This window comes from Pogoniulus pusillus, chromosome 8 (assembly GCF_015220805.1).
Source record: "Pogoniulus pusillus isolate bPogPus1 chromosome 8, bPogPus1.pri, whole genome shotgun sequence".
Taxonomy (NCBI): domain Eukaryota; kingdom Metazoa; phylum Chordata; class Aves; order Piciformes; family Lybiidae; genus Pogoniulus; species Pogoniulus pusillus.
Window position 1 is genome coordinate 25,971,231 of NC_087271.1, and position 22,380 is coordinate 25,993,610.

Below are 22,380 nucleotides of genomic sequence, written 5' to 3' on the forward strand. Positions count from 1 at the left end.
AGATGTTGCAGATTCTAGAAGGTGGAGACAGAGAACAAGTGTCTTCCTAGAACTGCTCTGAAAAGCAGTATTATAGAGCCAAAGTACTGTAGAGTTGACATTTGGCTTCCATGGTCAACACAATCCTCCAAAATCTGACAGCAGATGACGAAATGAAGAGATCAATGCCAGGTATATTCAGAAGTTTGCATTTGGTTGATTTTCTGCCTTTGTTTTGTAGCTATTCCCAAGCTACTGCTCAAGAATTTAAACTGTCATTTTCTAGAGAAATCAAGTAATTTGTTGTTGGTTTGGGGTTTGTTTTGTTAATGTTGTGTAGTGGTCTGACAAGCAGACCACAAAAAATCCAAACACCACACCAAAAACCAACCAACAAACAAAAATCAACCAGAGCCAAACCCAAACTGAAATTAAAATGTATCCGACAGATCATCTCAACATCTGCAAACTGAGACCATTTTGGAAATTTCCACTCTTGCATGCCTAACTTTAGATGACCTGACATGTCTGGTCACAGGAAGAAAACTCAGTTGCAGCTGACAGTCAGTGACATGCCAGAAAATTAACTTATAGAAGGAAGACATTTCCATCTAGAGAAACCTTAAGTGCCCTGGTATTTAGTAATGATTCTTCCACACTATTTTTTGCTCCTTAACAGCCAGAGAGTGGTCATTACAAACAAGCCATTGAGAGCTCTTCCTAGGCCAGGTATCTTGGATACTTATGGGTCACCTCCCCTTCTCCAAAGCAGAAGGTCTCATCAGTGATGGCTGCTTCAAACTTTCTAGATATGAGCAGCTTGGATCATTACTAAGGTTATCAACTGCAGGCAACAATGTCTTGTGCACTTCTGGATATGCCAGACAACATTGCTAAATAAAGTTAGATCTAGTGATAAATTATTTTGTTTGTAGGAAGCTTTTCCTCTTCCATTTCCTCTCATGCTTCTCACCTATCCTCAACCTTTTATTGGGGTTCTTGCCTCTTCAGAGAGCATCTGAAGATGGGATTATGTCAGAGTAAACTGCTCTCCTAGTATCACTTCACTTGACTTACTGGATCTTCTCATTGTTTATCATAAACCAACATTTAAATATTTTGAGATTGAACTGAATAAAGACAATTATGACAGTGAAAATATTTACAGTAGCCTCACTAATTGAGACCAATTTCAGATTCCTGAATCAATCTCATTATGGTGAGCTGGGCACTGCTGCAAGAAGGAAGCGAGCAGGAGATGAATTAAAACAAACACGTAGAAACACAAAACAACTGCTTAGAGTGACGTTAATCATTACAAAACAATGTCAAAAACATCCCTCTGACTGGCATTTGTCAAAACATCTCAGTAACTCATCATGACATAGCCACTGCTCAGACGGAGACAGAATGTGCAACAGCCAGCACTGCACATCTCAAACAGCTCAGAAATTCTAAGTGAATTATTCTGTATCTCAGAGTGCTCCAGACATGGCTTGTTCCACAGAATTTCTCTCCTACTCCTCCTGGACATACCGAAACCATCACTGTTCCCTCCACCTTAGGGGGTGTAATGTTGAGCAACTAATTATGCTTCCCCTCTTTGTTTTCTGACCACTAACCCACAAGAGATGACAAACCACTGAAAATCCAGTCTTATTAATATGAGGAGAAAAAAAGAAACCAAAACTATTATCCCTATTTCCTCTCACTGGGAATGGTTTAGGAGTTACCCAGCCAGAGAAAATTCTACTAATGCAGTACTGAAGAATGAACAATCTCTGGAAGTACCACAGGTGTCAGACCTGCAAGCAGTGAAACAGAGCAGTTCTTCCTTTCTTCTTAAAAAATATGAGATATCTACTTTCATGCTCAAATACCATCCTTACAGGTGGAAAATGGTGTGGGCCAAGCAGGGCAGATCTTCTGCCAAGACACCATGGCAAAGCAAAACCATCTACTTCTTTAAAGACTTGTCTACTCAGCCAAGTTTCTTTACCCATGACAGATGAGGAAATCCCTATGTGAAATGAGCAGTCACGGAGCACAAGTAAACAAGTCTAGCATTTATAAACTGTTCACTACCCTGTTGTTCCATAAATAATATTACTACCCAGGAAATCAGACAAGAAATTTCTGGCACATGTGCTGACTAAAATCCCCAACATGAGTTAAAAAAAAAAACAGAGATAGTTTATAGTTTTCTTATTTTACTTTTTTTCTGCTTAGACCAGACCCTATAAGCACACTTTGCCTCCTTAAAAGTCTGCACATCCTTTCTCAACTGCTCCAAGAACAGCAGAAACAAGTCCAGCAATGAGAGACTGCATGCTGGACTGTTAATCAGAGCCTTGAGACTAGCATCTTCCCCTGCAAATGCCTGACCTTCACAGAAATTGATAAAGAACCAAACCAAAAGCAAAAAGTGCTGGCTACCACTGGCTCTAAGGAGTTGCCTGTTTTGCCACAGGTTACATTAAGACTGCCTGGAGCTGCATGCCCTAGTTTTAAATCCCTACCCACCCAGCAGGTTACACATTTGCAAACAAATTGTTAAAATATAAACAAAACTTGCAGAGCAGATATATATTGTACTATTTATGCCTAACTCACTTCCACGCTGAAGCATCTGGTGTGGCTTTGGACATCTCTGAGATCATTGCAAAGTTGGTGTTTTCTCTCCAAAGTGGAGCTGGAATCTCTTCCACTGCAACAGCTGCTGTCCTACGGACTTGCTTATACTCAAGGTTCAGGGTCAGCAGTGCCCAGCCAGCCCAAGACAGCACATCACAGATCCCAGTGGTGGCTGCAGGGACAGGGAAAGCCATTATGTCTCAAATAGCTTTCCATTTTTAGGTGTTCAACATTATTCCACCTTTCCTGAAACATTCACGCAGTGTTTCAATTAGGAGCAGCTCATCCCCACAAGTCTTTGCTCCCAAAGTAAACCTTCTGTAACAAAAAGATCCAAGCCCAGAAACAAACACTTCTGGGAGCTAATACAACATAATCTTCCACTGAAGACAGCAGAGATTCCATAACAGACGTAATAAAAGCAGATGCATACACTTTGTGATTTAGGAGGCCAACAGGTAAAGCATTGTGGTTTTGTCCACTTATTTACACATTCTTCTGGCTTCAGGCTCTCTGATGCCCCACAGAAGGCCACAAATATTTCAGTCTATTTCATTCCTACATCGTTGATTTCTCTGGAATCTCTATACCACCCTGACATGGCTTTAAGCAGCGTAATTCTACATCTAGTCCTATGTATGCCCAGGTGTAAACTTAAACCTAGGCTGGCACAGCTGACAAACAGATTAGAAACTTGCTTAAAATTGGTGTAGCACAAGTATCAATTTAGAATGGGAAAACCATACAAAGCTCCAAATACTTTTTTTCTTTCTATTTTTTCCCAAGAACAGTGCCAGATATGCTATTTGAAATGTACACACTTCTGAAGCTCATGTGAGCTGTTTAACGTTGGAAGAATAACATTAGCATGGCAGATGCAACAATTTTCAGGGACGGTAACATTTCTCTTAAGGGCAATGGACTGGAAAAAGCTGCATCCCCGACCTGTACATGAAGTTCCTTTGTAGGTAAATCAGTGACCCAAAGGAGAGAAGAAGTGACCAGACTATGCAAAAAAGGAAAAAAGCCTTTTTCTCTGAACGCATAAATCTTCAAAAGGTAGCAAAATTGAAGCCAAATTAAGAAATGTAGTATGTAATACTCACAATGCATGCCATCCCACTGCAGTCAGCTTCACTGCAGAGTGTGGTAATGATGTTCTTGCCTTGCTTTCCAGCATTACAAGTGATTTGAGTTGGACCACAGAGCAAGAATCCTTGGGAAACTGCAGAAACTCATCAAGCTACTGTGGTCCTCAACACTAATACAACAATTACAGTACTGCTTCTATAGTATTTAGCAACTAACATATGGATTTTATTTTGCTGCACAGTTAGCTAAGAATTATATGAAAAGGCAACAAGAAAGTAATTGACAAAAGAGCTTATGCTATTCATGCTGCAGTGAAGTCACAGTATCCACAATATTATCTGAACAACATTCTTCACTGACTTTTCATGTTGCTACAAAGAGAATTTTTAATCTTTCCAGTTTTTACTTTGCCTAATGTTGAAGGGTTCCCCAGGCTGTTGCTAATTTGCCCTAATAATCTTGCATTAATTAGCAGACTTGCTATTCATTCATATCCTTAGCCAAGGCACACTGGCTCAGGGACAGCACTTGCACACACTGTTCTGGGATTGAAACATTTCAGGAATGTCAAAGTGGGATGGCAAGAGAGGTGGAATGAAAGGTAGAGGAGTAAAGTCTCTTGGAATCTACTTGAAGACAAGATACCCTGTCCTGCTCCCACTCTGCCATAAGATGCAGTGTACTGATACCAAGCAAGAACACTTAGGGCTCTGCACCATTTTTTGAAGCTAGAAAGGCACATGCTCAATAAGGTCCATGTGCCCATATTCCAGCTTCCATCTAACAGTCTCACCTAATTCAGAAGTCGTGGTAAGGCATCTGAAAATAAGCCTTTCAGGCCCAAAGCCTGCACATCACATGGATTCACATGTCTTTTTTTTTCTTTCTTTTTAAATCACGAGAGGTTAAGCATGAAAGATTTCAGCCCTGATGTATAATCCACTGTCATGATCTGCACGTGGGAATTGCACATTTTTTTTAAGGTTAAAAAGCTGACATGAGATAGAGAGAACAACTTCCATGAACTGAAGGTAAAAGCAGTTTCCTGTCTCCTGAGCTCGCCATGCCTCTGTCCTGGTACCCACGCTTGCAGAACACAGCTTTTGCAATCTCAGCACCTTAGCTATTCATTCCCAAGATGCACCCTTGGCAGGGTTTGTATAATGATTTGGTAATTCCATAAACTGGATCAGTGAACTGATCTGGATTAAAAATAATCTTGCACAAAATGAGTGGGGATGGGGAAGAGAACACTCGTGTTCAGACAAAAAGCTTATTTCAATTCACCCAGTGTGTCGCACTGTCCACGGGCAGCTATGGAGCTCAGGCAACAGAGCAGCACTGAACCCAAGTCTTTTTAAATCTGCTCTTACATTATGCCATATCTACTTCAATCTGACTGCAGCAGTATGCACACCTTCAGAGGCTGTCAGAAGTGAAGAAATGCACTGTTGCAAATTGAAGTTTGCTTTGACATATGAGCTCCAGCTGGTTAATCAGTGCTATAATTTAAGAGCTATCAGTGACCTTCTGTGTACAGTTTCATCTGCTCATCTTGGAAATGACATTGCTCTATACAACAACAGAAAAAGAAAAGAAAAAGAAAAAGAAAAAGAAAAAGAAAAAGAAAAAGAAAAAGAAAAAGAAAAAGAAAAAGAAAAAGAAAAAGAAAAAGAAAAAGAAAAAGAAAAAGAAAAAGAAAAAGAAAAAGAAAAAGAAAAAGAAAAAGAAAAAGAAAAAGAAAAAGAAAAAGAAAAAGAAAAAGAAAAAGAAAAAGAAAAATAAAAAGAAAAAGAAAAAGAAAAAGAAAAAGAAAAAGAAAAAGAAAAAGAAAAAGAAAAAGAAAAAGAAAAAGAAAAAGAAAAAGAAAAAGAAAAAGAAAAAGAAAAAGAAAAAAAGAAAAAGAAAAAAAGAAAAAGAAAAAGAAACAAAAAACCAGGGCATCTATTGTGGAAGAATTAGTTATTTGACCCTGCTCAGATAGTATTTAAACACAGCTTTGTTTACCATCACTTAGGTACCAGAGTTTTGCACCACTCTGAACATGAGTTACCAAATGTTGCCTTTTAATCTCAGCTTCCTCCTGCAGGCAAGGCAGGTGGAAGGGACTGAAGCAGTCAGGGTGCTGTGAAGGGCAATCCAACTGCCCCAGTTATAAATAGCAACAACAGCTCAGCACAATCCTAGTTTCAGCATTAAAAGCAAATGTTTCCTAACAGACTGTGTTGTATGTTCACTAAAGTACAGCCAGGTAGGGCAAAATGTTTTGTGACATAACATACTTTTCACTTGTACCCAGAAGTGTGAGAGATTTAAGATTCAAGTCTCCAAAATGAACACATGACAATAAAATAAGCATAGGAATTACACGTGCTGGATACTCTAACCCAATTCCATCACTTGAAATCTACATTTATATATATATATATATATATATATATATATATATATATATATACATAAAATTATCCTCTCCATGCTTTCAAATTGTCTATAATTCCCAACACACTAACTGCAGAGGAGGAAGTGACCAGAACCACCATGTAAAGGAGAAAAAAAGGCACTACTTCATAAAAACCACAAGGACAGAAAAGAGCTGTGCAAAATGCTTTATCAGCAGTGACAGCGAGCCAGTAGCTGACTGCATGGGAAGATGTGTAACTGGACAAGCCACCAAGCTCTGGGTGAGGAGATGCTGCTCAGCTATCAGAAGTGATTTGAGGGGTGTTACAGTGTGCATGTTTTGACTCGCATGTTTATTCATCCTCGGTTTTACAAAACACAGTGTAAGGAGGTATGAGGAGGCAAATGGGAGCAGCAGCATGCTCTGATGCCCCTGGCACACACCAGGCCTTGAACAGCTTTGATGCAGGACAAACAGGAAACACCGACAGCTTAATTGAACGGGGCACCATCAATTCCTCTTTCATCCCTCTTTTCCCCTCCTCTAGCCCTGAACTTATTTAGTCAAGAGTTAATCAAGGAAGCCAATAACCTTTGGCACTGCCCAGGAGAAAACACACCAGCATCAGTTTGTCCTTGCAATTTCAGATCTGGTGGTAGAACAAGCAAGATACAGGATCTGAGGACAATTGTGCTAAAGATGCCACGTAAGTGTTCTGGCACCCCCAAGAATCCTTCTGAGCACTGACACACAAATTTCCTTACAGAGAATCACAGAATTAACCAGGTTGGAAGATATCTCCAAGATCCTCAGGTCCAACCTAGCACCCAGCCCTGTCCAATCAACTAGACCATGGCACTAAGTGCCTCACCCAGGCTTTTTTTGAACACCTCCAGGGATGGTGACTCCACCACCGCCCTGGGCAGCCCATTCCAATGCCAATCACTCTCTCTGGGAAGAACTTCCTCCTAACACAGCTTGAGACTGTGTCCCCTTGTCCTGTTGCTGGTTATCTGGGAGAAGAGATCAACCCCCACCTAGCTACAACCTCCCTTCAGGTAGTTGTAGACAGCAATGAGGTCACCCCTGAGCCTCCTCTTCTCCAGGATAAACAATCCCAGCTCCCTCAGCCTCTCCTCACAGGGCTGTGCTCCAGGCTCCTCACCAGCTTCATTGCCCTTCTCTGGACATGTTCCAGCACCTCAACATCTCTCTTGAATTGAGGGGCCCAGAATTGAACACAGGACTCAAGGTGTGGCCTGAGCAGTGCTGAGTACAGGGGAAGAATAACCTCCCCTGTCCTACTGGCCACACTGTTCTTGATACAAGCCAGGATGCCATTGGCTCTCTTGGCCACCTGGGCACACTGCTGGCTCATCTTCAGCCTACTATCTACCAGTACCCCGCAGATCCCTTTCTGCCTGGCTGCTCTCCAGCCACTCTGTTCCCAGCTGTGTGCCCAAGGTGATAAACTGTGATTATAGCAGTTACTGGGACACCAAATGTAACTTTGAGCTCTGAAACAATCTTTGCCATCACCATATACTAGTCAATATACAGAGCAAGAGACAGTGTGCCCAGGTGGCCAAGAGAGCCAGTGGCATCCTGGCCTGCATCAGGAATGGTGTGGTCAGCAGGAGCAGGGAGGTCATTCTGCCCCTGCACTCTGCACTGGTTAGACCACACCTCGAGTACTGTGTTCAGTTCTGGGCCCCCAGTTTAGGAAGGACATTGAGATGCCTGAGCGTGTCCAGAGAAGGGCAATGAGGCTGGTGAGAGGCCTTGAGCACAGCCCTACGAGGAGAGGCTGAGGGAGCTGGGATTGTTTAGCCTGGAGAAGAGGAGGCTCAGGGGAGACCTTATTGCTGTCTACAACTACCTGAGGGGTGGTTGTGGCCAGGGGGAGGTTGCTCTCTTCTCTCAGGTGGCCAGCACCAGAACAAGAGGACACAGCCTCAGGCTGTGCCAGGGGAAATTTAGGCTGGAGGTGAGGAGAAAGCTCTTCACTGAGAGAGTCATTGGACACTGGAATGGGCTGCCCGGGGAGGTGGTGGAGTCGCCGTCCCTGGAGCTGTTCAAGGCAGGATTGGACGTGGCACTTGGTGCCATGGTCTAGCCTTGAGCTCTGTGGTAATGGGTTGGACTTGATGATCTATGAGGTCTCTTCCAACCTTGGTGATACTGTGATACCTGAAGGGACAAGGGATTGAGTACTCCCTGTTCCTAGAACAGGAATGATCTCATTTTGAAGGAAAGCAGGGATTCTCTCACACAGCAGTGACTGGGACACTGGAACCCTGATTTCAGTGGAAGCTTCAAGAACTGCCTGCTCTTTCATGGGAAACAAGACACTTTCACAGTTCAAATTAACAAAATAAACCACTTTGGTGTATTTCAAAATGAAGCATACCTTATGCACACATTCAGAAAACAAAAACCCCTACTCTCAATAACTAATACAGCTAACATGTATTATTTTATATATTTTAGAAAACTGAGATACTACCTATTGCACCTGAAGAGACCTCAAAACAAACAGCAGATGGATCACACTGCAGTCAGTGAGTAATTTCAAATTCCCACAGCAATCCTCAGTGGCAAACTAATTATCCAGGCTGCTTCTTCAGTGGGCTTTCACGAACCACATGAGAGTGTCATCCTTTGCCTTCCTCTGCTCTCCTTAAATAGTTAATCACAAAGGAAGCAGCTGTTACCTGCCCTGAGAGTCTCTAAGGACTGAGTTCATACCCTGTCACTTCAGTACAAGCCCATGCTGGGTATAGCAGTAATTCATGAGGCACTGAGACAGCCAAACATGAATAAAGTCAGTTCTAAGAAGAGGGTTTAAAATTCTCTTTTAAAAACACTTTTAATGAATATCTAAGTAACAAAGATGGAAAGGGTGGAATGGAAAGACGCCCTTATGTGATTATTATCTCCTGGAAGGGAATATGAAAACAAACTGGGATGCATTTGAGAGAGTGAATCACATTTTAAAATTCATTGAATGAATCACAGAATGGTTTATGTTGGAGGGGACTTCAAAGATCATCTAGTTTCAACCCCCCACCATAGGCAGGGACACCTCCTACCAGAAATTATCCTGACCATGCTGAAGGCCTTGACTAAAGCTCCAGTTCCACTTGAAGCCTCTATCACCCATTTACATGTGAGAATTTTTTTTTCCTAAAGCTGCATAAACTGTAGACAGCCCAATCCAATGCCAAAGAAAGTGATGCCAGTCTCTGGTATCAAGGAGACAGGAGTCTACTCTGTACACTTTAGAGAAAGACCTTCTGGAGCTGTCCCCAGTATACCGAACTGGCCTGTGGAAGTGGAGAAACAGAGAAGTCTGTGACAGACAGTATCAAGAGGGAACTAAACATCCAGAAAAATCCACAGAATTGCTTGGGAGAAAGCCATGGAAATTTCTATAGTTGGCATAAATCCCTGTCATGCATTCTCTGCTGATATGAAAGCTTTAAAAATCTTGAACTTTATGTACAAAGAAACAATTCAGCATGAAAATATAAACCGCTAAGAGTTTACAAGAAAGCTGTTTCTCCTTAAGAGTGGAGAGCAGGCTATAGCATTGAAAAGTCAGGAAAAAAAGTTAAGACTGTGAAGAAAATGCCAGTTGCAAACTGACAGAAAGTTCGCACCAGAACTATCAAACAAACCAAAGTGATTTTGTTTCTGAAACGACTTAAAGAGGTTTGTGACTTATATAAGATCATTTTGTAGCACCAACTGTCTAGAAAGAGTTGTTTATGGTCATAACCTTGGTGCTAAAAATAGCCTTATGTATCCAAGTCCCAAATGTTAAATTTGCTATTTTGAGTCCCAATGCCTATAGATCTGTTGATACCAAACTTCCTCTTTCCCCCTTACTCTGAAATCCTTTCCGATGCTCTTTATCTTTCTTTACATACTTCTTACCCACACTCCTACCAAAAAAAGATGCAGAATTCTGCAGCCTGCAGACATTCTCCCTCTATTTACCACCTCCTCTAATTTCTAGTATTAGTTGCCAACTTACAAGAACTTGTGGTTGGAAAATTGTCAGTAGCTGAACTGTTTTGGGCTGGCACATCAGCTGCAAAACATGAGCAGAGATCTCTTTTCTCATCTGATAAAGAATAGGGCTGTAGAGCTGTAGAACAGAAAGAACTGTACAGATGCAGCATCATTTCCACAGTAAAGCCAGACATGCAGGAGGCTGCAGAGCTACCACACCAAAAACACAGAAAGGTCAAAGCATCAGCTCCAGACTTGTAGGTGACCTCAGACCTACAAAAAATAGTCTAATTCACTGAACATAGTAGCTCAATTCACTGACCTACTGGTGCCATTTTACCAAACATGCTTTTAATTCTCTTTGTATTATTCCAAACCCAGTAACTTTTCTTCCAGCACTTTGAGTCATTATCTGCTGTTGGGAGATTTGTACGAGGAAAAATTGTTTTGTTCTGAAAAGTTAAAAATTAGGTAAGTCCTTTACTTGTGGTGAGCTGCAGATGCAGCCCAGCTAGCCAGCTTTTACATGGAGAGGCAGCACTGAGATCCAGTATCTACTGCTGTTGGTGGGGAGCTACTGTCATGATTTAGATTACAGCACGTTTTTCTGAAGCTATGCCAGCCTGCCTTCAAGGCATACCAACTAGAAAACCCAGAACTGAACAAAACAAAACCACAGGCATCAGCACAGTGGACTATTCCAAACGTCCATTTTCCCAGTACTTGTTGTCTGGGTCCACTTAGAGATTTCCATGCCTGTTTGAATCTTCACGATCAACAGGATATGAGTGTCAGTCTTTTTAACTTTTTTTAATCTTTTGCCCATGGCAGAACTCAGTCTCATAAAAATGTGACTGGAAATAGCATGAAACAGTGCTTCTCTTTGTTTATTTTACACCTGGTGCACAGTATTTACATTTAATACCTCCAAATCTTGTATGTACTGAGAGAAGCAATCAACTAAAAGACTTTCTCTGTGACATTACACTTACTTTTGAATATTCTGTTTGCTCTCTGTCAAACTGGAAAGTCTAAGTCAATTCCATCTTTTGTGGTCTTGTCTTCAATACCATTATATATACCTAATTCTTCTAGATCTGATTCATTATTGAATAGAATTAGACATGTCATTGAAGGTGCACATGGGGTATTTATGCAGTGTTAGAACAAACTCCTGGGTTTTCTGCATGTGTCTCCTAACACATCCACAGTCTTCTAACCATCACTGGTAAGTCATAGAACCATCCATAGTAATTCCAAGATCTCTTACCTGATTTGCAAGGCATAGCTTAGCCCATCATTAGGTATATGCTGTCAGGTCAGACTTTTCAACAAACACTCCCTTATGACTGAATTTGGCATGATATTTTGTTGACCCTGTTACTTAGTGCTGTGAGATCCCTCTGACATTCCTCATAGGTTTTAGTTTTGCTATCTTGAAAAATGTGCCAGTGCTTTTATTTATCCTCCATTTCAGACAGTTTATGAGCACTTGGAACAGCAGACATCCTAGCACACGTTCTCCAGAGGACTCCAGGCATAGCACATCCCAATCTTTTCTCTCCATACAGTTTCCAATCTTTGCCTAGTGACTACCTAAGCACTAGAAGATTACACTGGTTTAATTTCCCAAAGAAACACAAAGTGCTACATTGCTTGTTTGTTTATAAAGAAATCCAGACATACAGTATTAGTTAAATCACCTTTATCAAGTGCTCATCCAGTGCCCCAGGGCAGGACTTCCTGCTGGAGAAGACAACTTGATTCCTATCTATCATCACTAATTCTATTCTTTTTTAATAGTTTCTACCAAGGTGTCTCATACAGAAACCAGGCTCACTATCAGTTTCCAGTTTCCCAAATGCTCCACAGGCCCCTCTTGAGAAGCCTGACATGTTTACTGCTTTTCATTTCTTCCATTCTAAGGCCAATTTAAGCAATGATTACACACAACTGTGTGTAATTCGGCAACTTCAGCACTGAGATCTTCACAAAGTGAGAACTTTTCCTAGCAATTCATTGTGATAATTTGCTCCAAAACATCAGCCTTCTGTCAGCTTCCCCCAGCCTGTACCCCAGAAAGGAAAACTCCACATGGGAACTGTTCTGCAGTGAATAGCAATGCAATTAACTCCTCTGCTATGGCTTTACCTTCCCTTACTCGCATGTAATACTGTGACCATCTATCAGCACATCAGGATCTCTGGCAGGCCTTCTGCTTTTGACAGTTAGACAAAAAGCCTTTTTTTTTTAAATACCTTTATAAACTTGATCCTCAACATTTTTTTGGCCTACCTCATGGTAGTTTATATTTAACTTGTTAAAGGTAATGCTCTTTCCTCTTCTCCTCATTCGAATACAACTCCTGCTTCAGAAAGATGACTGACTTATTTCTAGGAGTCTTGTTTACTCTATTCTTGAAGCCAGTCCTTGTTCCTTTTTGTGGCTTTCCTTCTCTTACTTCTCCTCCCTTCTTGGACTTTCACCATTAAAACTGGACACAGTACTCTAAAAGGCCTGGGTCGTGAGGTTTTGCAGGAGAGGTTAAGTTTTACAGTTTAAATCAATGCTACAAAAAAAATTGCTCAACCTATCCGGGTACATAAGAATCCCAAACAGCATTTCAGCTGATACTTTGTTGAGATTACATGCAGCTTTCTCTGTGTCTGCTTCCAAGACATTCCTATCTTGAAGGTATAGTTCGCATTTGTTCCACCCAGATGTCTTATTTCATATTGGATTAACATAACTTCTGTTGGACTCTGGCCATTTAAAATCAGGCAATCCAAATTGTCCTCTAAAAGTAACTAATCCTTTATTTAGAACTCTCCAATAAGCATATCATCTGCACACTTAACCTAGGATTTTTTTCCAGCTAGGATTATTGATGAAGACATCAAGCATTTCTAGAATGAGAACTGATTGAGTGAAAGCTTTGTAAAAAGCAAAGAAAAAAAATTTAATTAAACAAAAATTAGTCCTTCTTTACCAGCAACTATACTTTGAGATTTCTCAGAGCACTGCTCTAGCCTGGTAAAATCTAAACTCACATTTCCAGTGTTAAAGAAATGCTTACTAAGAAGAGTTACATTCTCTGAAAAATATGTATTCTATCCCAATTATTTCCATCATATTTTGACTGTTTACATTTAAAATTGCACTAAAAAGTCACAAATCTTTAGAATGAGAAAACGTTTGTTCATTTTTTTCCACGCTTGAAAACAGCCAAACCAACTTCATCCAAACAGCTTTACAAAAAAAATGACAAAACCACAAATTTTATGGCAAAGACCAAGCCTAAAAAATGTCAGCCACAGAGATGATGTTTTCCTAATGATACAAGCAATTGAAAAATGAAAGCTAGAATATAAGAAATCATGCAGCTCAAATTGTTTAATCATAGAATCATAGAATCAACCAGGTTGGAAGAGACCTCCAAGATCATCCAGTCCAACCTATCACCCAGCCCTAACCAATCAACTAAACCATGGCACTAAGTGCCTCATCCAGTCTTTTCTTGAAGACCCCCAGGGACGGTGCCTCCACCACCTCCCTGGGCAGCCCATTCCAATGGCAAATCACTCTCTCTGTGAAGGACTTCTTCCTAATATCCAGCCTATACCTACCCTGGCACAACTAAATCAGCAAGCAACATAATTTGGCCTTTAGAGTTCCAAATACTAAATTCTGATACTTGTCTTCATAATGTTAGCTTTGCATAGTCTTTGAATACAAGAAAAGTTGTAGAAAATAAAGAATCTTAAGTGTAGCAAGGAATTCTTTGCAGAGCTACTGGTCAGCCATCCTTACATGAGTTCTAAGTGATATAATTATATGTTTGACAGAAATAATTAAATGTTTGACATTGAACTTAATCAATAAAGAATTAAAGGATGTCTTGAAAAATAAAAAGTCAACCTTAGTAAGGTTTAGGGTTCCTATTAGAGAAGCTATGGAACATAAATTACCATTGATGGTGTTTTTAGAAGTATGAATACAATTTTTCAACTTATCAAGACAACAACCACCTTGTTAGACTAGAGACAAGTTACTGCCTCTTTGCATGGTTTTAGTTCAATGCTGTTAGCTACTGGTAGAAGAGTAATCTGCAAGTGGCTACTGAGGGGGAAAATAAGTAACATTTTGGATTCTAGCAGAAAATGTCACTCTCGAAGCCAAAGTCTAAGATAAATTTAAGTAAGACTAATATCTTTGCAACAATGAGTTCATCCATGGGAATAACACAGCACATTATCAGCTTCTTCATCAGCTGAAATCTTTAAATCACACTAATTATCTGTGATTAAATGTGAAAACATCATATCCTGTGCATGGAAACAGCTCAAAATAGGGGACTACTAATGGTATTTTTCTGGCCTTAACAACTGAACTAAACAGGCTTCTTTAGTGTATACCATTTATCACTGCAGATTCAATATGTAACAACAGCCATGCCATGGGAAGAGAAGTTAGATTTCAGTTGTATAAAGGAAGGCTTCAGCTTCAGCCATCTTACTACAGTTAAACTACATTCTATTTCTCTTCTATAGTATTTACATTTACTATGCACACAAAACCAGATTTGGAAGCACTCAGAAAGTTCTTAAAAGAAAAGGACAATAATGTATCTTCCTTCCCTTCCAGGATTTATTTATGTTCTAACCAGAGTTGCAAAATTCACACAGAAGATCATACTGATAATTGTTTGTTTTATGCTGGTGATGGAGAGCATAGTCTCATCACTCAGTGTTTTGTTTTGGTTTTAAGTTTTGGCTGTAGTATCTGCTGCTTACAAGACTTTTTACTTTCAATAATTTGAAGTTCACAGCTACCGTGTTTGCCAACAAAACCAGATGGAAGACACCACCAGTTTCAGGCTTGGCCTGAAGGCCACTGTCACACAACCTAATCTCTCCATGTGCTCTATGTGCAAGTCACAGAATACTTCCTCAAAAGAAAAGTACTTCTTGTGTTAAAAAGTCTATGATCCATTTTGCCAACTTTTCCACATGCATTAGAAGGTTGTACAAAGGTCAAATAGCCACTCAGTCCAGTTTTCCATTTGATGAAGCAAACTGAGATACTCGAGCCTCAACAGTATAATGTTCTTGCTAATCTATCTCCTGAACTGTCTGAACTGTCTTCCAGCAAGTCTACAGACTCCTTGAAATGCAGAAGCCACCTGGTGCATAAGAGAAAGCCATAAGCCAAATTTAAAGGTCTCAGTGTTATGATTACATTCTGCTGTTGAACAGTACTGCAGCTTCCCACCTGCACAGAGGGAAACTAATTCTGAAGAAACTAGTAACACTTAAGCTATCAATACCTACTCAACACAGTAAGATGCAGCACCTGCTAATAACATGTCTTAGATTCTTTGTAAAACACTATTGCAAAGCCTGCAGGTACCTGAGGGATGCTCTACTCTCTTCTTTCAAGTGAAAAAAATAACCAACCAAAGACCACAATTTATCACTCCAGACATCTTAAGCTGTCACTTCATGACTGAAGCTTCCTAAGGATGTGGTACTAGCACTGAGCTTGACCACACATCTGTGTCACAAACTGAAAATGTAATTTGCTCAGTTATTAAATACACAGAACTCTCTACTCTTTGGCCAAGCAAGTCAGGCTGCAATCAATTAAGTCATTGCCACTGACCACTCGTATAGCCCAGAATTCCAATACTGGTCTCCCTTGAACCAATCATAATGACACTTTTCAAGACACTTAGCAGATCACTTATCTTGAAGGGTGAGAAGCCATCAAAGGAAGAGGGAAAAGAACAACCAGTAATTACTTACTTAGGGAAAATGACAGTCATGAGCGCTGATGCATAACCAGGCTTGCACACTCCCTCAGAGAAATTTGCATACTTTGATGCCAGTTCTGGAGGCCTGTGGAAAAATCAGAAAGTCAGGTCTCCCCTGGCTATGAACCAACTTTTACAATTACCTGAAGTGAATTTTTCCTTACAGCTTCTCTGAAAAACAGCTGTGAGGAACAACAGCAAACACAGATGAATATTTATGTCTTGCAGTATCGCATCACAGGAGAATGACAAGCAAAGGGCATGGTGAAAGTGAAATATCACTTATACGCACCAGTTCTGCTAAAAGATTTTCCTCAGTGGGAAGGTACGACTCACAGAAGTAAAAAAAATCAAAATAGCATTTTAGACTTCAACATTATGAAAGGAAGAAAACACAAACACAATTTTGGCTATTTTTCTAAAGAATGAACAAAGTTATAATTATAGAAAAGTATCACACAGTATCACAGTATCACCAAGGTTGGAAGAGACCTCATAGATCATCAAGTCCAACCCTTTACCACAGAGCTCAAGGCTAGACCATGGCACCAAGTGCCACGTCCAACCTTGCCTTGAACAGCTCCAGGGACGGCGACTCCACCACCTCCCCGGGCAGCCCATTCCAGTATCCAATCACTCTCTCGGTGAAGAACTTTCTCCTCACCTCAAGCCTAAATTTCCCCTTTGAAGATATCTTTAAAGAATTTGAAAGAAACTGGTGAGCAGTTCTATCAGGCTATCATCAAGGGATGAATGCTTCCAATATTCGGAACAGATAACATTGTTGCCATTCTGTTGAGATGTGTCTTAATCCAGCTTGCCCAGTGATTTCAGGGCCAAATTTAGATTATTTGGTGCATTTTTCCATTTATACTTCGTGAAAAAAAACAAGATTAAGAAGAAAAGTGATTTAAATCCTGTACATCCTTTTACCACAGATTGACCTGGAAAAAAACATTTTGTGTCCCTGCTCACCACAAGTAAAATTTTTACATTCATCCTTTTCCTGAAAACATTACAGGGGTTAACTAACTTGTGCTTTCACAGCAGAGTAAGATACCTTAATGTCAGTTACAGTATGAGAATTAACAACACTCCTTCAACAACAAAAAAAGAGGTTACATGTTCAACATTAAGTGGAAGCTGCAAGTATTAACAAGTGCAAAGAGCCAACTGATAGTACTGTATTTGTTCTATCATTTCATTAGAAGCAGGCAAGCAATGAAAGTTTTTATTTTCCTACTGGTGAATCAACAGCAGCAGTCAAATAAAGATGACAGTGTGTATCTATACAGCAGACCCACAAACATGATTTTGAGGACCCCATTATTATCACAATCATGCAGGCATCTCCAACATGTACATCACTGGTATCAGTTAACTAGCAAACTACTGCTAAATGCAACGAGTATGGATTCAAAGTTTCAAGTGAGTGGACTCCTGAGCTGAAGAACAAGTTGTAGAGGAACTTAAGCAGTAGTGCACACAGAATTCTGGCTGGCAAAATTACATATCTGAATGACAGTAACTCCACGCCAAATTGGTAGCAACTATCCCTCTTGTACTGGTCCTGGGTCATCTCCTAGAAGATCACTAGCCAGTTCCAGCTGGGTGATCAGTAAATCACAGTAGCACAGTATCACCAAGGTTGGAAGAGACCTCATAGATCATCAAGTCCAACCCTTTACCACAGAGCTCAAGGCTAGACCATGGCACCAAGTGCCACATCCAATCCTGCCTTGAACAGCTCCAGGGACGGCGACTCCACCACCTCCCCAGGCAACCCATTCCAGTGTCCAATGACTCTCTCAGTGAAGAACTTTCTCCTCACCTCCAGCCTAAATTTCCCCTGGTGTAGCTTGAGGCTGTGTCCTCTCGTTCTGGGGCTGGTCACCTGAGAGAAGAGAGCAACCTCCTCCTGGCCACAACCACCCCTCAGGTAGTTGTAGACAGCAATAAGGTCACCCCTGAGCCTCCTCTTCTCCAGGCTAAACAATCCCAGCTCCCTCAGCCTCTCCTCGTAGGGCTGTGCTCAAGGCCTCTCACCAGCCTCGTCGCCCTTCTCTGGACACGCTCAAGCATGGATAGCCAAATTTACAATTAGCCACATGAAGTACAAAAGCACCTGAATCTAGAGCTATTAAAGAATGAAATCTATTTCTGCTGAATAAAAATACAAACTTTCAGCAGCTGGAAGAAGAAGAAATAAATTGGTGAAAATAAAAAGTCACTGTAGGCATTAATTTCTTAAGACCTTTTCAAATGAAAAGCCCCACAAAAAGCTTAAAAATATGGACCAAATTCTGTCACAGATTTCCTGCATAGCTTTGGCCAACACATGTAATATTTTACTATCACAACTCCTCATCTATAGGATGGCAAAACAATACATCTGGCTGCTTATACTGTCAGTTATTTACACCAAAGTTTAATTTTCTCTAAATAACTCACGCAGACATGGAGAGATAGATACAAGTGTAATATTGTCTATCACAACCAAGATCCACAAATTCAGTTTCTATAGGTGATATTATAATCAGCCAACATTATCTGACCAATTAAAACATGGCACCAAGTGCCACATCCAGTCTTTTTTTGAACACTTTCAGGAGTGGTGACTCCACCACTCCCCCAGGCAGACCATTCTAATGGCCAATCACTCTTTCTGCAAAGAACTTCTTCCTAACATCCAGCATAAACCTGCCCTGGCACAGGTGAGACTCTGTCCCCTTGTTCTGTCACTGGGTGCCTGGCAGAAGAGACCAACCCCCACTTGGCCACAACCTCCCTTCACAGAGTTGTAGACAGCAATAAGGCCTCCCCTGAGCCTTCTCTTCTCCAGGCTAAAACAAATGGAGAAAATCAAATAGGACACTTGAGGATATGCTTAATGGATCCAAGTACCAAGGGTGGGAAAGGAGGAAGTTTTGCTCCTCTTCTGTTCCTTTGCCCAAGGCTGGGCACATTTGTGGTAAATGTTATCTCTGTATATCTGTTAGCCAGCTCTCTAAATGAGAAAGCACCTAAGATGTGAGAATACACAAGTTTGAATCCTGAAGACTTGTACTGAATGATTTGTGCTCTGACTCCCATAGGATCTCTTTAAAAATAGGCACAGGAAGGATAGGCACCTTCTGATGGAACACAGTGCTTTAATTGTACTAATACATATCCCTTTCTGAGACAGTCAAAAGGGACAGCAGAGTGTACAGATGTGATGGTTTGGGAGTTACCCACCCTCTCACACAAATTCACCAGACTAGACTCAGTCAGCTAGAAGTTATCACAGTATCATCAGGGTTGGAAGAGACCTCACAGATCATCAAGTCCAACCCTTTACCACAGAGCTCAAGGCTAGACCATGGCACCAAGTGCCACGTCCAATCTTGCCTTGAACAGCTCCAGGGACGTCGACTCCAATACCTCCCTGGGCAGCCCAGTTAAGGAATAAAGGTTCATATGCATAACTTAGCACAATACACAAGCAGATATTTACAATATATGAAAAACATTTACAGCTATACACAGAAATACACAAGTTAAAAGTAATACAGAAACACAGTACCCCTCCCAGAAATCAGAGTCCTGTTGTGGAATGGAGTTTTAGGGGAATTTATGGGGAGTAACACGCGAGGCCGATTTACAAAAGAAGGTTAAATGATTTATTACTAAAACACTAAAAATCCCCTTCCCCAAACTTATGTATAACTATCCCACGTAAGTTCTTGATTGGTGGTTGCAGATTAAATAGAAAATGGTTAAAATGAAGAGAGTCTGTGATTTTAAGAGAGTTCTTTGATTCCAGAGAGATTATTCAGTCTCTGAGTAAAGAGTTTGTCAGTTACTCACTGTCCAAATGCAGTTCAGCAGGGTTTCAAAGTATTTAAGAATTTCAGGGCGCGTTGTCCGAGCCTCCTGCCGGTCCTGGACTCCGAGGCCGATGAGCATCGGGCACTGCGGAGTTCGTGCCGAGTTCGTGCCGAGCTGGACGTAATTTTCAGTGCTGCCGAGCGATGCCAGAAAGGCCTGAACAGCAACAGACTTGGACGTGTCTGCTGAAGGTCCTGGTCATACATATTGGGTAATGCAGGAGAATGGTGAAATCCAGTGTATTCCACAGAGAAATCTAACTTTAGCTGAGAGAGTTTAAATTCAGTGTCTAATACGAGCTGTTAGGAGTTTTCTGTTCTAGGTACCATCGGCGCCCAACACTGGAAGAATCTACCAGAAATCTACAGTACATGAGCACGAACCCAACGTCACCTGGGAGTCCCTGTTCTGAGCTTTTGAATCACCTACATCTGATTGAAGTGTGAACTGAACTTGTATATATATATATATTGTTTTATTGTAAATATTTGTTTAGATTAGAACGGATAATTCTCAGCGATACTCTGAGCGAAGTAGACAGGGGTGGATTGTGCTAGTTTGAAGCAAGCTGGAATGTTTTGGTAAAAGAACTAGATAATGGGCAGTGAAAAAGTAAACAGTTGTGTCTCCTTCTCTCACAGTCACGCTGAGAACTCTGGGAAGAAGAAGTAAAACATTCTCCATTTTGTCTTTCATTCTGCCTTTGCCTTCAGACCCAGTCACATCTCATTAACCCTGCTCCCACTAACCTTGCTCCCTAACCTCTTGGCTGCACCTCTCTTCTTCCTGAGAACTGGGGTAAGGTTGAGAGGGCAAGGGGAGGTGTTGGGGTGGTTTGAGAGCCCCTCCTGGGGACTCAGGTGTCTGGGAGGGGAGTTGTGCTTCTGTATTGTTTATCCTTTGTATATTTCTGTATATAACTGTATATATTGTAAATAGCTGCTTGTATATTTGCTGCTGTAAAATAAATAGCTTCATTTATATTCCCAGAGGCCGTCCGAGTTAGCTGGGGCAAATTCAAAAGTGTGGGGGGTGGGTAAGAGCCCAAACCATCACAGTGTCGTTCAGGAGGAGAGCAGGGTTGAGAGCAAGAGGGCTAGAGGTGCTCAATCAAGGCAAATGCAGCATTTTTATAGTGTTCAAAAGAGGTGTGTTCAGCCAGTTCAGGCAATTTTACGTTAATTGTACAGATTGGTACAAAATTATCATCAATTCATACAATTGGACAATTCTTCCCACAAATAACCTGTAGCACCACCCAGGGGTCAGCCCCTAACAGGTGTCCAGCGAGCTGTGGGAACCAAGGTCCCTGACTCAAAACATAGCCAATGTTTACCTTTTACCTCTCTGTGGGAGGAATTTTCTCAGAGGCCCTGTAGCTGCTAGAACAGCAGATAGAAATATTGTTTTGGTTTTTGTGATGTCTTGGCCGTCATGTGAGTCGCTGTCCTGTGCACAACTGGGGCCTGCAAAAGGGCTCTGCTAGCTTCCATGACAAGTCTCCAGGACGGGCTCCAAATCATCTTTCCACTTTCTTTCCACCCCCCACTCTTATCCTAGAATCTGCCTTACGTGCAAGGTGAGTTGGAAGGATCAGCAAGCAGGTGTTAGGAGCACAATGATTAGTTGGATTACACAGATGCAAGCAGAACATCAGAAGCGCAGGGAGAAACACAGACACCAAAAGACACTCTTATCTATACTTGTGTCCTTGCTTTTATACATCTCAGCAAACTTGTGAGTGAAGTAGACACCACAACTGTTTTCTTTTCACAGCCTATAATCTATTTTTTCTCATTAAAATATTCCAATTAGCCTCAAACCAGCACAACAGATCACAGCTTGTTGCAGCATTTTAGATATGAAGAAATGTGAGAAATCTTAATCTTTATCAAGGAAACCTAAGTGTTGTCAGATTTTTATTGTTTAAGCAACACAGAGAAACATCTAACACCAAATCTTTAATAATAAGTACAAAACAACTAGAATTTATCTGCAGCCATCATGGTAGTGAGTCATTGCTGGCAAACTTGGCCAACTATTTCAACAGCAGGCCTTTCTCCGAAGACCTCAGTGGTCAGAAAATATCTTATGCCACAAACACAGGCATTTTTCTCTTTTCTGATTTAAAGGCTCTTTCATTATCAAATTTAAATGTCACTCAGATGCCCATCGTGGTGCTTCTGCAAAAGAATAGTAGGCTGAAATCTCCATGCGGTCTGAGTGGCACAGAATACCAATTGGAGTCATATCCTGATGCTGTCAATTACAAAACCACAACGATAGTCGAAGCTGCTACAGCCTGAGGGCCTGAGCTGTTAACATTTCTTGGATGTGATGATGTTCAAGATCCAGAGTGCCGGAGGCAGAACAATTCTTGTAAACCAGTTGTTGCTGACATCTCCTATCATTCACCATTTGTTCATCCCCTTTCTTCCAGTCACACTGAATCAGCAGGCTACACAAAACTCAAAATGGGCACCCTATATTTTAAATCTACCTAAGGACATGTTTTACTTACTTGGCTTCTTCAGATTACACAGTACCCACTGTCACAGACAGCACACTCACC

The 22,380-nt window shown here is 41.0% G+C and overlaps 1 protein-coding gene across 11 annotated transcripts in view; it reads right to left on the reverse strand.

Annotated features, from left to right (window-relative positions):
* ST3GAL3 (ST3 beta-galactoside alpha-2,3-sialyltransferase 3) overlaps nt 1-22,380 on the reverse strand; it is a 202,528-nt gene that overhangs the window by 108,920 nt on the left and 71,228 nt on the right. For all 11 annotated transcript variants that reach the window (XM_064147747.1, XM_064147746.1, XM_064147745.1 and 8 more), the window contains one exon: nt 15,931-16,023. In XM_064147747.1, the coding sequence (XP_064003817.1) occupies nt 15,931-16,023 (93 nt within the window). The remainder of the gene's footprint in view (nt 1-15,930; nt 16,024-22,380) is intronic.